The following is a 17,292-nucleotide window of genomic DNA, read 5'->3' as shown; positions in this document are numbered from 1 at the left end:
TCCTCTCCTCTCCTCTCCTCTCCTCTCCTCTCCTCTCCTCTCCTCTCCTCTCCTCTCCTCTCACCTCCCGGCCCGGCCGCGCCTCCTCCGCCGAGGCACCTCGGGCGCGGGGCGCTGCTGCCCGTGCCGGTACCGATCCCGATCCCGATCCTGATCCCGGTGCCGGTACCGATCCCGGTGCCGGTGCCGCCGCCGATCCCGCCGGCTCCGCCGCCGCCGCCGCGCCAGGCCCCGTTCCCTCCTTCCCGGCCTGCCCCGGCCCGGCCCCCTCCCCCGGCCGGGCGCGCCTGCGCGGCGGCCCCGCTGCCATCCGGGTCCCTCGGTGCGGTGCAGCGGGTCGGTAGGCGGGAAATGGCGACTGAGCGCTGAGCGCCGAGCGCCCGGAGCGCGGACCCGCCGCCGCCGCCAGCAGCCTCCGCCCGCCCGCCCGCCCGCAGCGCGGCCCCGCGGCGCCGCTCCCCGGCCCCCGCTCCCGCAGGTGAGTGACGCGGCGGAGCCGCGCGGGTCCCAGCCCGGGATCAGGTGGGGGGCGCGGGGTGGCCGCTCCGAGTGACCGGCGGGATGTCCCCTCGGGGCCCGCCCGCCGCGGGGCCCCCCGCTGCCCGCGCACCGCACCGCGTCCCTCCCCCGCTCGCCCCCCGCGGCCGCCGCGGAGCCCCCGGGCGAGCCCCGGCCGCAGCCCCGGCGGGCCGGCCCTGCCGCGGGGAGCGGCGGAGCGGTGTCACCCCGCCTGACACCCCCCGGCCGCCCCTCCAGGCCCAGGCCTGCGGCGGGTCCCGCCCGCCCGGCCCGTCCCGCGCCCCGGGGCCCGGCCGGAGCCGCAGCGCTGCGGGCGCATCGCGGGCCGAGCCCGCGCGGGTCCCGCGCAGGACGCGCCTGTTGCTGGTGTTGTTGTCGCCGCCGGGGCGGCAGCGCCGGACGCGCCTGTCACCGGCCCCGGGGCGAGCGCTGCGGGCACGGCACCGGCACCGGCACCGGCACGGCGGGGGTGGGTCGGTGCCCGGCTCCGCGCTGCCCGGGCACGGCTCCGGGGATGCCAGCGCAGGGGACGCCGGCTCGGTCGCTGTCACCGGTGCGGGGCCGTGCGGGACCCCCGGCGCCCAGCGCCGTTATTGGCATTGCCGGTCCCTGCTGGGAAGGCGGCGGAAGGAATTAGCGTGCTGCATACCACATCGATTATCTGCTCGCTCGGTGTTACTGGAGAGCACTGTACGAGCCTGTTGCTCAGTTTTATGGTGCTTAAGAGCGCTCGAGAGGACAGGTCTGGCTGTTTGTGCGTGGCTCCTTGGGTGTGCTCAAGCCTGGCTCTGGCCAGGGTGCTTCGTTCTCTCTGCTGACGGCTGTGATGCTTCTTCTGGTCCCAAGCCTATTGTTTCTGGGAGGGGTTTTCCATCGCCTTCCAGGTGCTTATGGTGCACTTTTAAAAGTAATTCCGAGTTTGTCGTTATTGTCTTTGCCTTTCTTGATATGTTTCCGCTGTTAGAGTAGTCCGTGAAGAGGATCTCGAAGTATAACTATTACTCTGTTGCCTTGGGCAAGTGACAACCTCTTTTGCCGTTTCTCCATGAGTAAAATGGGGATAATAATACCTTGGAGAGTTGTTACAAGAAGTAGTTAATGTTTGTAGAGGACTTAAAAGACCTAAGTGTTATTAATTAAGCCCCATGACACATTAAGGTAAGAGTTAGCGAGCCAGGTTTGCACATGGATGAACTGAGGCAGGAAGAGATTATGATTTAGCCAGAGTAACGTCCTGGATCTGTGACAATAGCAGAAAACAAGTTGTAACTACTTCATGCTGTAGGCACAAGGGAGCCGTTCCGGATAACAGATAGGATTCCAAGATTACTTGCCCCTCCCTCACCCCCCCCCTCCCAATTTCAGGCTTTTCTACTTTAGGAGGTTCTGCCTGTGTGACTTCCAGTTGACTGGATAGCTCCAAGGACACTTATGGCTTGCCCACTTAAAAGTGTTTCAGCAGTTTTCATAACAAGATATATGTTCTAGGATGCAAGCCAAATCCCGACTTAAATTCCATGAAACATTCTCCTCTTTTCCCCTGAAAACATCGTGTGGAACTAAGTTTTGATCCTGTTCCAGTCAGTGCAGCGCGCACTAAAGCTGACATTCCTGTTTCATCAAAGTTCTTTATTAAAGAAAAATTCCCCTGTCAGTCTGCCCTGGAGATTGAACGGGACAGTTGGATCGGTTTTCTGAGGATGTAAACATTCCACGTGTGCATTTCAGGACTGAAAGGTGATTTTCCATCCCCAGCCTTGCACCACGAGTGTTGGTAACTCCCTTCCAGGTGGTGATTCCCCAGCACAAGGATGTGGCACTGTCCGAGGCTCGGGAGCATTAAGCAGCTAAAAAAAAAGCACAAAGAGTTGTCTGAATTCAAAAGGAAACTGAGTCCTCACCTCCCCAAGTTTTTCCATACTGCCTTGGTTTTTCTTTGATCTCTTGTAGTGCCGTGAGGTTGACACCAACAGGAATCGTGTTTGCAGGAGACTTTAGGCATCACATGTGCTCTTTTGACAGATTTCTATGCACATATTTCATTCCCGTGGAAGAAACTTTAGCACAGGTGTAAGTGGAAGAGTAACTTGGAGCGCTTGCACATTTTTGTAAAAGCCATTCTGAAAGTCAGGCTGAACTATTTTGGCAAGAACTTGCAAGAAAAGCTCGAGCAGGGGGATTGCACAAGAGAAACTCCAGAGTTCCCTTCCTACCTCAGCCATTCTGGGAGTCTGTAAAAGCAGGATGCATGAAGTAGGACTGGAATTTGACAGAAGTTTAAAATTCCTGTGTATTTCTAGACCTGTGTGTGCTCTGAGAGGAGCTTGAGACTTCTCGTCCTTTTGGGACAGTGCCTTGGGGTTCCAGAGCATCACTGTGATCATTTCGGGGTCAGGATGGAATGTGTGACCCTCAATCTGCCTTGTCCAGGTTATGGGGTGCAGCTGTGCCCTGCCCAAACCCTGTCCAGCTTCTGCCCCATCCCTGTGTTTTCAGCCTCCCTGGGGAAGCCAGTCCTGATGTGTGATGGGTTTGGGGCTTTGGAAATGTCAGTGCAGGACCGCTGAGATTATCCCAGATTTAAAGGCACACACCCCATCCTTATTCCATAATTCCTTGGGAGCATTCCTGTCCCCAAGTGCCTTTCTCATTCACCACGGAGAGTAGATCAGATAATTCTGATCCATCACTGAGAGCAGATCTAGATGATGATTCTGACTCCTCTGAGCCCAGAAGGTAAAGGACCAAGTCTGAACGAAATCCCTTCATTTGCTGCCCCCCAAATCGCTGTCACCATCTCTTGTACATTTTACACAGGGATTGGTTCTTGTCTGTTGTATGTGGAAAGTTCCTGGGGTGCTGCTTCCAGCTCTGGGGCTCCCAGCACAGGAGGGACCTGTTGGACTGGGAGACCACCAAGGTGCTCAGGGGGATGGAGAGCTCTGCTGGGGAGGAACCCTGGCAGAGCTGGGATTGTTCAGCCTGGAGAGGAGAAGCTTCAGGGTGATGGAATTGTGGCCTTCCAGGACCTGAAGGAGCTGACAAAAAGGATGGAGAGAGGGACAGGACGCAGGGAATGGCTCCCAGTGCCAGGGGGCAGGGCTGGGTGGGATTTGGGGCAGGAATTGTTCCCTGGCAGGGCTGGCACAGGGTGCCCAGAGCAGCTGTGGCTGCCCCTGGATCCCTGGGAATGCCCAAGGCCATGCTGGACAGGGCTTGGAACAATCTGGGATAATGGAACAGGATCAGCTTTAAGGTCCCTCCCAACCCAACCCGTTCTACAATTCTGTGATTTGATGTTTGTACATCCCAACTAAACCTTCAGAAAATGCAAATACACACTGCAAGTGCAGAGCTGATTAATCAAATCCACGATGGGCTGTGATTTTCAGGGGGCAGAGTGTTCAGATGGAATCATTGTGGGATCCTGGGAGGGAAGAAGAAGCTCTCAGCAGCTGGCTGAAGAGGAGCTCTCCCTGGCAGGATGTGGCAGTGCCAGCCCCTGTCCCCAGGGAATTCCCTGGAGCTGCAGTGAGGTGCAGCTCTTCAGATTGCTTCAGAGAAACTCACGTTCAGCCCGGTGCTTGACAGCCTATCTAAGGTGTTGTTTACTTGTTGAGATGCCTAGATGGCCATTATTTAGTGTTTTAGAAAAATAAATATTTGACATTCACAGATGAAGACATTTTCAATAGCACTTGAAAAATTAAGTGGGAAATCATCCACATCTAAAGCAATCAGCTCAGGGCTTGGGTCAGAGCTTCCCAGTTGGCAGTCCTAACTTTTTGTAAATAAATTACTTCCCAATCAGATCAGTTTCAGTAATTACTTTGATTAAGGTGCTCTTAACTTCTTAAGTGGTAAGTTCTCTCATCATATCGTGTGATCCAAGGAAAACCCTTGTCAGGACACTGCTGTAAAACACGGGGAGCTGAGCATCCATCACTGCAGTGCAGCCTTTGCTGCCTCCCTTGCCCTGGCTGATGGGTCGGTGGCCGTGGCACCCCCAGGATCTGTGGCCAAGCCCAGGGGGAGGAATTGCAGCTGCTGGTGGGCAGGGTTCACTCAGCAGCACATCGATCTCTGCTCGTGGGATATTCAAAATACAGCTCCCCGTGGGGAGGTTTTCAAAGAGTCCAGCCCTGTCAGTCAGATTTCTGTTCACCTGCTAAAAATAACCCTAAAGCCAACATTTGGGAAGTCCAACAAGGATCCACCAAGTGGTGCTTGTGCTGGAGTTACACAGCAGAAAGATGGTGGGAATGGAAGTTATCCCTGCCAGTCCTAACCTGTCTGAATGCACAATTCCTTTCTCCTCACCTTTCTGGGTGAGGAGTCCAGTTAGGGTACCTGAAACACCTCTGGTTCTGTGTTCATAGTGTTTAGTGTAGCAGTGTAATTTAAGTGTAATACTGACATGAAGATAAGTTGAACTGAAAGGAGCTGTTAACTCCACAGCATCTGGAGAATAAGGTATGGATTATTAATTAAAGGAGCACAATTATAAAAAATACATCCTACTAGTCACTGCCAATATTCCAAGTGTAAGTTGGAGGAAAGAATTCAGGACTCTAAAGCATTTGCATTAGAACTTACCTGTAAATTAATTACCTTGTATGTATAAACAGGAGTGCTGTTAGCAGGGCCAGGAAGGTGATGCTGCAGGGAGCGTCCTCAAAGCCTCCCAGGGAAGGGAGGGAGGGATGCTGTCCTTATTTAGGCTGTGTTTGGGAATAGCTAATTTAAGTTAATAAAGTAACAGGAGCTCTGATCAAACCAGAGCAGTTGTTCTGAGCAGTTTGGCCTGTGCTGCACCAATTCTAAATCATAGCTCAGCTCACCCTAGGCCATTGTAAGCCGTGATTGCTTTGATTTACCCTGTACTTTAGGAGGTGCTAATTAGAGGAAGGGAGGTAATTCAGGCTGAGGCTGTACCACAAGGGCACTGGGGAAGGCCAGGCAGGCAGGAGCCCCAGCCTGGCTGGGGAAAAGCAGAATTCCCCTTCCCTGCCCTTTTCCCACACATGGCACTGGCCTGGGAAAGCTGCTGGGGCAGACCCAGCCTAGCACAGGTTTAGAACCCTCTCTGCCCTTCCCTGGTTTCCATCCAGGCCCTGCTGTGTGTGGAGGAAGGAGGGGTCACCTGGCTCCAGGTGACAGCCAGGACCTGTCCCTTGTCCCTGTTCTATCCTCCAGTGCCCCTTCCAGAGGATGTAACAGCACCTGAGCCCTTCCCTGTCCTCCCTGTCCTGGGAGCTTCTCTCATTTTACCCTCCTGGGGAGCTCCTTTAGGCACAGGAGGTTTATTTTGATATTTTGATGTGGGACAATGCTCTGGGTGATGCCTGGTACCCAATCCCAATCCTCCTGGGAGGGACAGAGGGAAATGCTGCAGGTGAGTGAGCTCCTGGTGCTGGGCTGTGCCTTTCCTTCAGAAAGGAAAACTGAGGGACAGCTCCGTGTGAGCTCTGCTGGGATTGCCAGGGCAAGGCAGAGTGTGAGCTGCAGGTTTAGGGTTTGCTTGCAGAGGGGGAAAACCGGACAAAAAGTGAAGGAAGTGTTTAATGAACAGCAGGAATATTTACAGGAGTGTTCAAGGTACTTGCAGGCATTGTGAACGTGGGATTTAACTGCAGTGTATTTGATTGAATTACCTACCTGAGCTTGTCTGACACCTTGAGCTCGTGTCAAGACCAAGCAGTTGTAGTTAAATCAATTTAAATGCAATCAGAAAAGCTTGTTTATTTTGCTTATCAGGCCAGAAATGATAAAGATTACAGGAGAAAATGAAGTTAGTGTAATCTTGATGCTTTTATGTTCTTAAAAATAAAAATTTGGAAGAAACTTTGGAGGAATTCATTGTAGCTAAAATAATGTTCTTAAACAATTGTAATTACTGAGCCCTTTACTTTTGTGTTGTTTAGGGACTGGGAAGCTCATTGGTACTTTGAGAGGAAGGTCTTTGGGAGCTCAGCTGGAAAAAGGGGCTGCAGAGATCCAGGTTCAGGTGAAGAGGTGTCAGAATTAATTGTTAGGTGTAATTACCCCGTTGGACTTATTTGAAGATAATTCTCTTTTGATAGGAGATTGGTTTATTACATACCTGAAAGAGTTTGATGATGTTCCATCTCAAAGATTAATAGTTAATATAGAAATGTCCTAAGTCAATTAACATAATAGGGTTCCAAGCCGTGAAATAGTTTTAGATTAGAAAATAAACGTTTGTCATTGGTGGTATGTGCTTTCCAAATGAAGAAATCATTTTGGGAGGGTTCCTGCTCTTCCTGTGCTCGCTGGATTTCTGTTCCCTGCCCTGAGGTGTGGAGCTGCCCTGGGCCATTCCTGGGAATTCCAGAGGCTCAGTGCCTGCAGAATGCTCATCTTTGTCACAATTACAGGGCTAAAAAAAAAAAAAAAAATTAAAAAAGGGTTGTTTGTTTGATAGTTTGTGTTTGGTTGTGCACTGAAGTGACTGAGCTGATAAATCCCTGCTGCTCTGGGGCTCCCTCGGGGCATTGTGAGGGCTGGGGTGACACCCAGGGCTGGGCTGGGGATGAAGATGAGGATGAGGATGGGGGTGACACCCAGAGCTGGGGATGAGGATGAGGATGAAGGTGAGGATGAGGATGGGGGTGACACCCAGGGCTGGGGATGAGGATGAGGATGAAGATGAGGATGAGGATGGGGGTGACACCCAGGGCTGGGGATGGGGAGGGGGTGATCAGGGCACTGCCCCACACGGATTTCCTGCAGCAGACACCAACCTGTGCTAAAGGTGCACAATCCCCTTCCTGAGCTCAGAAACTCCCTGAGACAGAAACTTCCCAAAGTCAAACTCGAGCCGAGCACTCAGCAGAGCCAGAGCTGCCCCTTCACAGCCGGGATGTTGTTATTTCATTTATTTCATTACTGCTGCTCATTTCAGGGTGACACAGATCCATTACACCAGCCTGGAGGTGATTCTCTTGTGCAGGAAATCAGTGAAATTCAGGTTGAAATCGGCTGGGAACATTGCAGTGTGGATGCAGGGCAGTTTTATTTACCCTGCACAATTTCTATTGTCATTGGTAGCTTGTGCTTTTATACTTTGTATTATTGGAATATTGAGCAGAAACTTCCTATAACTTTCCATTGAGTAGGCAACAAGGCTTGTTTTGTTTTGTTTTTTTTCTTGTGGATTTTTCACCCAAAATAAAAGAGGGGGGAAAAAAGAATGAAAACAAAATGTACAAAATAGCTTCATTGTGATGGAATCAGTTGGGCCCCTGTTTCAGGCAGGTTTTTGAGACTGGAGAAGTTTCAAGTGCATCGTGTCTCGATATTTTGTTTTAAGGGTAAAAACATAGTATCACTCACAAATGAGTACACTTGTTAAACCTCCAGAACTTATTTTCATGTTAGTTTTAACTCAGGTACCTGCACAAATGAATCTCAGATTTGCAGTTTTGTAAGAATGAAGTTTTCCATGCAGGAAAGAAGCCAGGATGGGCTATGAAGGAGTCAGGATTAATTCAGTATACATTCATAAGGGAAAATGATTCGTTTAAACTTTGTCTGGACCTTAACACAAATCCTGACTGTGCTGGAATTTTCCCCATTTTTAACAGCCCGGTTGGTTGATTTTTTTTTTTTTTATTTTAAATCAGGTAAGGCAGGTGTGAGGGGTTTAACCTCTCCTGAAAGGTTCTGAAGGTGCCAGGGCAATGAGAACCATATTATCATTGAAAGAGTCTTTATCCTGCAATAAAAATAGTCTGCTATTTTTAAGGCCAAAGGAGCAGCCAGAGCCTTATCTGTCCCTTTGGAAGAGAGCAGCCTGGCAGGGTCCTGGGGGATCTGTGCTGGTGCCTGGGATCCCCAGCAGGGTTCAGGTGAGGGGAGCAGCGTTGGGGTTTTTTTGGTGTGTTAACCCAAAGGCAGCTCTGTGCTGTGCAGACCTTGCAGGAATTCCTCAATTCCCCTCAAACACAGGAGTTACTCCATGGCTTCCACAGTCCAACACAGATTTATTAATCTGCCTGTTTGTTTTATTTGTAATTAAAAAGATAACTAATGTCGGAGAGTGGAACAAGTAACTCCTCAGGATGGTTTTGTGTCACACAACCTCCTGCAGGGTCTGTTCAGGAGCCTGGGTGTGCCACGGGCTCCCACTGGGACCTGACTGCCAGAAATAGGCTGTGAGTGCCTGGCAGTGAGGATTAAATGTCCAGAGAGCCTGGGGACAGCTGGGCCCTGCCAGGATCCCTGCAGGAGCACCGAGTGAGGTTCTGTGCAATCTCTTCCTGCTCCTCTAAAACTCTGCAAACTTTCCTTTCCCTCAGCTCCCAGGAGCCCTGTGAGAGCTGAGCCTGACTCAGGTGAAGTTTTCACTGTGGCAGCACCAGAGGCTGGAAACTGAATTTTCTTTCTGCAGCAGCTCTTGGGGTTCTGCTCTGGGGTTTGCTGTCCCATGCTCACCCCAGTTCTCCAATTTTCCTCCTTGCTTAGTGTGACACAAGCTGGAAAGCCTGAATTAATTACCAGCCTGTACCCTCAGTGCAAAGAGAGAAATATCTTGGCTGGGAGGGAATAAACTTTCAGTTCCAAACGCTGTTGGTATAATCAAAACAAAGCTTCGCTAGCAAAGCAATGGCAAAACAGAAATATGATGGCTAGAGCAGAAAAATAAAGGAACAAAAGATATATTTTCTGTTGAGGCCAGTTGTATAAAGCTGCCATCCTTGTCTGGCCAAATCCTTCTAAGGATGTGTTTGTTTTAGGGGAGATACTGAAATGTGGGAGAGCAGAAGTGAGCACAAGGTGGATGTCCTGAGGGAGCAGGCTCTGAACAGGGTGACTGAGGACAAGGATTTCAAGCAGGATTTTGTTTCAGATGGAAATGATTTAGTGCTCTGGAAGGTGGGGAGGAGCAGGAAATGGGTTTGGGAGAATTTAGAGGTGCCTTTGATAGTTGTAATTCCTTACTGCTGTTTTGATGGAACTCATGGTTGCTGTATACATTTATCCAGATTTCATAACCCAGCACCAACATGTGAACAGTACATATTGGGTGATTTGCTATTCTGATGAATCTGTGCCTTTTTATTTTGCTTTCACCTACCCCGGACTAGCATCACTGCTTTGAGTCAGGCTTTCCTGCTTTATTGCTCTCTCAGTTCTGCAGTGGCAGAAAAACACACCTTGAAGGCTGGAGTGGCAAGCAGTGCATGCAGCACGTTGGGAAATACGAAATACATCAGCTGGAGTGCCATGAAATGGCTGTGATTTTCTGGGGAAGGAGAATAAGTTGGTTAAAAAAGGCCAAGAGTGGTTGAAGGGGAGGAATCTGGAGCTAACAGAGGTTTTCCCTGAGCTGTGTGAAGTGCCTCGGCTTTGCCTGCCTGTCCTTGGCGTTGGGGACACCGTGGTGGCTTCTGTGTGCTGTGTCCCCCAGCCCTGTCCCTTCCCTGTGTGTCCAGGGCTGTCACACACGGGCAGGGGCTGTGTGTCCTGGAATGCTCTGGGAGCACAGCTCCTCCCTGGGATGTGTCCTCACCCTCAGCTCTGGGTCCTGGATGTGCTGATGGAGCTCCTGTGGCACGGCTTGTAGGGGAGGAAAATGAACAAAATCCCTCCTCGGTGAGGCAGCACAGGGCTCTCAGCAGGGACTGACACCAAACCTGCCCCTCTGAGCCCTCCATTGTCACAGCTCCTAAACCTGGCCACAGCTCACAGCTTTGTGATCTTGCTCCAGTCTGCATCTCTGTTTGCACCGTGCCTTGATGCTCAAAGTATAAAAAAAATGTTAAAAAATAATTTACTGCCTTGGCTTTGCATAAAAAACTGTTTAAAGAAAAGCCCCAGATAAATAATCAGAAGTTTTTCAGCTCCTGTGTTGCTGTCACCAAAGTCACACTCTGGGCATTTCAAGTTGTGTGAATCCTCTGGAGCTGCTGTGGAGGTTTGGGATGGATGGAATCCTGTGGTGGCAGCTCAGTGTTATTCCTGAGTGCCAAACTGAATGGAGAAATTGTTCAACACTATAGTTTTGAATTTTCTTGTCACTTATCTCTTCCTATTGTTCTTCACCATTGTTCTTTTACCATCTTCAACTTTTCCTGTATCACAAAGCCCTAAACCCTGTAATTAGATGTGCCTCACCTAATTTTCCTTTTTAATAATTTGGTGGGAAAGTAGAGAAAACAGCAGTGTCATATGTGGTGGGAAATAACCCTTCCCTGGGTGCAGATTCCGTGGAGGTGTGCTCTCCGTTTGAAATGTGAGTCATTCACAGGAATTTCTTTCCTGTAAGTACAGTGTACCTGTGCCATGGAATAACAGCACTATTCTCAAGGTAGGGAGCCTCACTCTTGGTGTGTGTGGACTGAGGAAAATGGAATTTATTGCAGCCATAACTCCTTCAGCTGCTGCTTTTTAAGAGCTCCTACATTTTATTTGCCCATCCCACAAATTATTGATTGCAAATTCCTTTTTAGTCCTTCTTTGCCATGCAATTCTCTCTTGAAGAACAAGGTTTCTCCTCTTTTTTTCCCCCCACACTCTTTCTGGGTTTATTAAAGAGAAGGAGTTTTGGGAGATGATTTCCCTGAGCAAAACTGGCTGGCACAGTGGAGGTGGCAGTGCCAACCCAGGCTCAGTCCTTGGTCACCTGGCTGTGCCCATCAGGGATGGCACGTGCTGGGGAAATCCAAATCCTGCAGCTCTGAGCAGGGAAATTCTCCTGCCTGTTTAGACTTGATTCTTTTGACTGGTTCAGGAAAGAACCACGACCATAATTCAATAAAAACTCCCCCAGCAGCTGCATCCAGTGGAGGAAAGCAGACTCCTGTCTCTGAGAGGATTGTAGGTACCTGTTGCTAAGTCCATTAGAGATATTTATAACCCAGGCCTGATACCCAGGGTGTGCAGTGAGCCAAAGGAGCCCCTGGCAGGGCTGCACAGAGGAGCTGAGCATTTCCCTGCTGGATAAATCCACACTCACCACTGACAAATGTTAAATTGGGCTCATCCTTTGTCTGACTGACGTTTGTTTCAGGTCTAGAAAAATCAGGCAACTTACAGCATAGCAAATTCGAAGTGATATTGTCATTCCCACGTTGGAATTTTCACTTGTGTCAGTCTCCTTGCCGTGTCTTACAGTTTTCTTTAGTTCTGTTTTACACACATTTGTTTTGTGTGGTCAGTGCAGCAGCGTGGGCACAGGCCCAGGGCAGTGCCTGGGAGGGGCTGGAGAATTCCTGGGGGAAATGGGAAGGGGCTGAGCCTGGAGAAAAGGGGGATCAAGAGGGAACTTTGGGATCTGCACAACTCCCTGACAGGAGGGGACAGCCGGGGGGATTTGGGATCTGGGAATGGGGAACAGGAGGGGAGGGAACTGGCCCCAGGCTGGGCCAGGGGAGCTCAGGGTGGATTTTAAGGAAAAATTTCCTCACTGGGAGTTCTGCAGGCCTGGCACAGGTGCCCAGGCAGTGCAGGAGTGCCCACCCTGTGCATGTGGCACTGGGGACACGGGCTGTGGTGGCCCTGCAGTGCCAGGCCATGGCTGCACTCAGGGCTGTCCTGTCCGAGCTCAGCGCTTCCGTGACATCGCAGGCAGCCCCAGAGGTCACAGAGGGCAGCTGGGGCCCGATGTTCCATGTGCCATGGCTGGAGCTGGCCCCACACCCTCTGCCCCCCTGGCTGCAGGGCCGGGGGCTCCCCGTGAGCCCAGGGCTCCAGCACGGTGAGGGCTGGGGGTGCTGGGAGTGCTGGGAGTGCTGCTGCCATCCCAGCCCCATCCCTGCCATCATCCCATCCCTGCCTCCATCCCTGCCATCATCCCATCCCTGCCATCATCCCATCCCTGCCTCCATCCCTGCCATCATCCCATCCCTGCTCCCATCCCTGCTCCATCCCTGCCCCATCCCTGCCCCATCCCTGCCCCATCCCTGCTCCATCCCAGCCCCATCCCTGCTCCATCCCAGCCCCATCCCTGCCCCATCCCTGCCCCATCCCAGTTCCATCCCTGCCCCATCCCTGCCTCCATCCCTGCCATCATCCCATCCCTGCCATCATCCCATCCCTGCCTCCATCCCTGCCATCATCCCATCCCTGCTCCCATCCCTGCTCCATCCCTGCCCCATCCCTGCCCCATCCCTGCCCCATCCCTGCTCCATCCCAGCCCCATCCCTGCTCCATCCCAGCCCCATCCCTGCCCCATCCCTGCCCCATCCCAGTTCCATCCCTGCCCCATCCCTGCCCCATCCCTGCCCTCTGTCCTGATCACAATCCACCATCTCCACTCTGTGCTGTCCAGCTGTGTCCCTCACTGGCACTGCTGCTCAGATCCCCACTGTTTCCCTGGCAGACTGCTTTGATGGGATGAAAAGGAAGGGATTTCCCTGTTAGCTCAGTGCTCAGCTCTCTGAGGAGGTGACAGCTCTGAAATGAGCGTGGGAAGGAAATGAGGGAGCAGGAGCAGAGTCCCTGAGGTGCTGGAGTGTGTCCAGACAAGGGCACCAGAGCTGGGGAAGGATCTGAAATATAAACCCCTGGGAAGGGGCTGAGCCTGGAGAAAAGGGGGATCAGAGGGAAATTTGGGATCTGCACAGGAGGGGACAGCCGGGGGGATCTGGGAACAGGGACAGGAGGAGAGGGAACGGCCCCAGGCTGGGCCAGGGGAGCTCAGGGTGGATTTTGGGAACATTTCATTGTGGAAAGCGCTGTCCAGGCCTGGCACAGCTGCCCAGGCAGTGTTGGAGACCCTGTGGTCCTGTGGATGTGGCACCTGGGGACGTGTGTGAGTGACCCTTGCAGTGCTGGGGACACCTGGACTGGGCTTGTGCTGCTGCAGTGACCACTGCTGGAAATGCTGAGCAGGGACCACTGGAAAACGACCCCAAATGTGTTTGCTGGCAGTCACAGTGAATATTCCATGTAGGAATTCTGTGTAACGTGGTGTTTCACCCCTGGCAATGCCCCGGAGTTGTTTCCTTGCTGAGGCTGTGCCAGTGCTTGGGTCATTCATTCCTCTCACCTTTGTGTGAGACTGAGATTTACCTGGGAACAAACACAGCTGGGTAACAGGTTTGGGACTGGTTTTTAAAAATATTATCAGTATTTCCCTGTCTGTGACTCATCCCAGTGCCACCGTTGCCTTTTCCTAAACAACATACCTATTGTGACATTACTTACATGTTAAATGTTGCAGACTGTTTATTCTGTCTCTGCAGCAATCAGATCCACACTATAAGGACTCCAGAAAGGCAACTTACACGTTAAATGCTATATTTGTTCTGTCTCTGCAGCAATCAGATCTACACTAAATGGACTCCAGAAAGGCAGGCACTGCTTCCTGTAGTGATAAGCATACAATTTTCTTTAAAAACCTGTTTTTTGTCATGATTTCAGCTAGGAAAGGCAAATCACTTTCTTCCCAGTATTTCTGTGCATTACACCTCAGATGGATTTCTTGCTACTTCATTTTTCTGCTCCTGATCCATCATAAGAATGATTTTAAGCCCGAGGAGTCCCCTTGAAGCCAGCCCAGAGGCAGTGACATTGAGGCTGGGGTGTGACAGTCCCACAGCCCACCTGGAGGCTGCAGGTGCATGGGATGCATTCCCTGCAGTGGCCTTTGAGTCTTTAATGATTCCTGCAGGGCTGCTCCAAGGTGTGATGGCATTCCCAAAGCCAAAGTGTTGAAGCTCAGTTTGGGCTCCTTGGCAGAGCTGCTCTGTCCTCACTCACTCTGAGTGCTCCTGATTCCTTCTGGGAATTTTGATTTGTGCCTCATCTCAGGTTTAACGTGCAGACTTGCAGTGAAGTATTTTGAGGAACAGCTCTGTCACTCTGGGCAGCTTGGCCTTTCCTCCCCAGCACGAGGGTTCACACCAGGCCCACTGGGTGCTGTGTCCATGACCAGATCCCATGGGTTTATCCCTCTTTAGGGTGCTGGGTGCTGTGTCCATGACCAGATCCCATGGGTTTATTCCTCTTTAGGGTGCTGCTCTCACTGCAGTAGCTGCTCTCACTGAGTGCTGTGTCCATAACCAGACCCCCTGAGTTTATCCCTTTTTTAGGGTGCTGCTCTGTGCTGTATCCATCCCCACACCCCTGAGTTTATCCCTTTTTTAGGGTGCTGCTCTGTGCTGTATCCATGACCAGACCCCCGAGTTTGTCCCTTTTTTAGGGTGCTGCTCTGTGCTGTATCCATCCCCACACCCCTGAGTTTATCCCTTTTTTAGGGTGCTGCTCTGTGCTGTATCCATCCCCACACCCCTGAGTTTATCCCTTTTTTTGGGTGCTCCCCTCTGAGCCAGCCGTGCCTCGGGACCCCCCACCCCATCCTCACCCAACCCTTGAGCTGCAGGAGCTGCAGTTGAGCACATTTTCTCCATGAAGGATTCCTGCTTTTCCCTTGCCAGCTTCCCATGTGGTACCCATGAAGATGAGGCTGAGGACCAGGAAAGCTGCCCAGCAGTCCAACCAGCTCCACACGCAGCGGGCGCTGCGGGCCAAGAGGAAACACTCGGAGGTGGAGGAGCCCTTACCTGGCGGCGGGGGAAAACCACCCAAAAATGACACAGGCCTCTTGTCCTCAATCAAAAAGTTCATCAAAGGAAGCACACCCAAGGTACACGGGCTGCAGGGCCCTGCTTTGTTTTCAGTGGTTTCCAACGAGGTGAAATTCAGTTGTGTTAAGAGTGAATGGTGTGGTGGAAGCACGGTGTAAAATGGGAAGGCAGAGGTGAGGTTTGTCAGGTGGAGCAGACTTTGAAACCTTTTGTATCAATTGTAACTGCATTTAACAGTCAGTAAGTCACAGGCTTTATTACCTGGTGTTTCTTGGTGAAAATATCAGATAAATTCAGCACATTCTTAATTTCTGTTTAAAGGATTCCTTGAATCCATATTCAAGGAATTACCAGTACTAACAACTCAGAAAAGCCAGTCTGTAAGCATTGATTTCTTGACTATTTCTGGCAATTTTATTCAAAATTGTTTAGGAGTCATTTAATCGATGAAGGTCAAACCTCACAAATCCAAGTGCCATGGAATTGATGCAGCTGCTCAGGGATTCCTGCAGTGAGCTCTGCCCTGTTTGGAGCATCACATCCAGATTTTGTCAGGGAAAACCACAAAATCTCCCATCGTGGTGCAGCTGGAAAAGCGAGCTTTACTGATGTGCACATGTGAGCACCTGTTAGGTGTGCTGCAGGGACACTGAGGGTGAAAAATATATATATACACACACACATTATATATATGTATATAGAAACTTTGATAGGCTGAATGTAACCTTGCAATTACTTCAAAAACTGGCTTTTTTTCTCTAGATGGAGGCCAGTTAAAAACCCCACATGATCCATCCCAGCGATTCAGATACTGCCATTATGTAACTGCAGATTTGAAAGAAGAGTATCCAAGAAGTCATAACTAATTTACAATGTATCCCAGAGCAGCTATGTGATAAATAAAAATCTGATAAAATTTCAACATTTTATCGACTTGTCGTAGTGTTTTGGGGGAAAAGGGTAAGAAACTTGTCCTAAACCTGTGCCTGCACATAGAGCCATGCACAGAAGATGCAAAAGTGCAAAACTCTTTGCTTCTGTCTCATTCCCATGAGTGCTGCAGTCACTGATTTCCAGGTAAGGAGAATCCTTGGATTTTTCACAGCTCAGTTTTGCCCTGTACTGATCTGGATGGTCACATTGGATATTGCTGGGCACTTCACCTCCTGTGTATTTAACAGGCAGAGAAATCAAGTTTCAGGTAATTTTAGTTGCCTTCTCTCTGCCTTTGCCAGCCTCTGCAGCACAGGAATTTCTATCGATTGGCTGTAAAGACAATTTTTCTACAACATCAGCTCCATGTAGAGTTTTCATTGCCCATACTCTGACTTAGTTAAACTCATGTGAAATCCCAGCTGGCCAGACACTTGTTGCACGTTCTGCAGCTGGAAGGGGAGCAGAGCAGTGAAGGGATTTTTGGTGAGCTTCCTGCAGGAGATAACCTGATTCTCTGCTCTGTTCCATGGAAAAAAGGCACTGCTCAGGACGTTTCTTCTTTCCCTCTTTTCTGTTTTAAGGAAGAAAGAGAAAATCCCAGCAAGAGGAGTCGGATTGAGCGGGATATTGATAACAACCTGATCACCTCCACCCCCCAGACAGGGGAGAAGCCCAACAAACAGATCTCGAGAGTGAGGAGGAAAAGTCAGATCAATGGAGGTGTGTGAATCCATCCCCACGTCCTCACATCCATCCTCACATCCTCAGATCCATCCCCACATCCTCAGATCCATCCCTACATCCCCACATCCATCCCCACATCCTCACACTCATATCCTCATATCCATCCTCATATCCTCACATCTTAACATCCCCACATCCTCAGATCCATCCCCACATCCTCAGATCCATCCCCACATCCTCACACACAGATCCTCACATCCCCACATGCTCACAGCTCTGCACAGATCCAGGGCCCCTCTGCACTGGGGGAGGTTACTGGGGTTTCTGGCTGCCTTCAGTGGGAGCAGGGCTGAGCTGATCAGAGCAGAGCAGGATTTCCAGGGTCAGCCCCAGACACGCCCTCTGTATCTCTGGGAGAACAGTTTGGATCAGCAGCAGCTACTTTGGAACTAATTTAACTTTTTTGTTGTTTTTAATCATTATTCTAAAAGTCCCATAACAATTTTATTTAGCTCTTCCCTGTTTTCTCTCAAATAGAAGGGAAATATAACCTCCCAACTCCTGATGTTTGTGGAATTAAGCAGCTGTCCTTAGATGC

At 50.7% G+C, this 17,292-nt stretch overlaps 1 protein-coding gene across 2 annotated transcripts in view; it reads left to right on the top strand.

Moving 5' to 3' along the window:
- Positions 1 to 308: 308 nt before the first annotated feature.
- The window catches only part of CTDSPL2 (CTD small phosphatase like 2), a 27,707-nt gene continuing 10,723 nt past the window's right edge, over positions 309 to 17,292 (top strand). Inside the window, exons 1-3 of one of the 2 annotated variants that reach the window (XM_088172767.1) lie at positions 309 to 478; positions 14,925 to 15,133; positions 16,592 to 16,730. In XM_088172767.1, coding sequence (XP_088028893.1) covers positions 14,942 to 15,133; positions 16,592 to 16,730 — 331 coding nt within the window. In that variant the 5' untranslated portion in view covers positions 309 to 478; positions 14,925 to 14,941. Of the gene's footprint in view, positions 479 to 14,913; positions 15,134 to 16,591; positions 16,731 to 17,292 lie in introns of those variants that run through there. The other variant, XM_088172768.1, reaches the window with a different exon arrangement.

Source organism: Sturnus vulgaris, chromosome 13 (assembly GCF_052056855.1).
Source record: "Sturnus vulgaris isolate bStuVul1 chromosome 13, bStuVul1.hap1, whole genome shotgun sequence".
In the NCBI taxonomy this organism is placed as follows: Eukaryota; Metazoa; Chordata; class Aves; order Passeriformes; family Sturnidae; genus Sturnus; species Sturnus vulgaris.
This window is presented reverse-complemented; position numbering and strand designations above follow the sequence as displayed.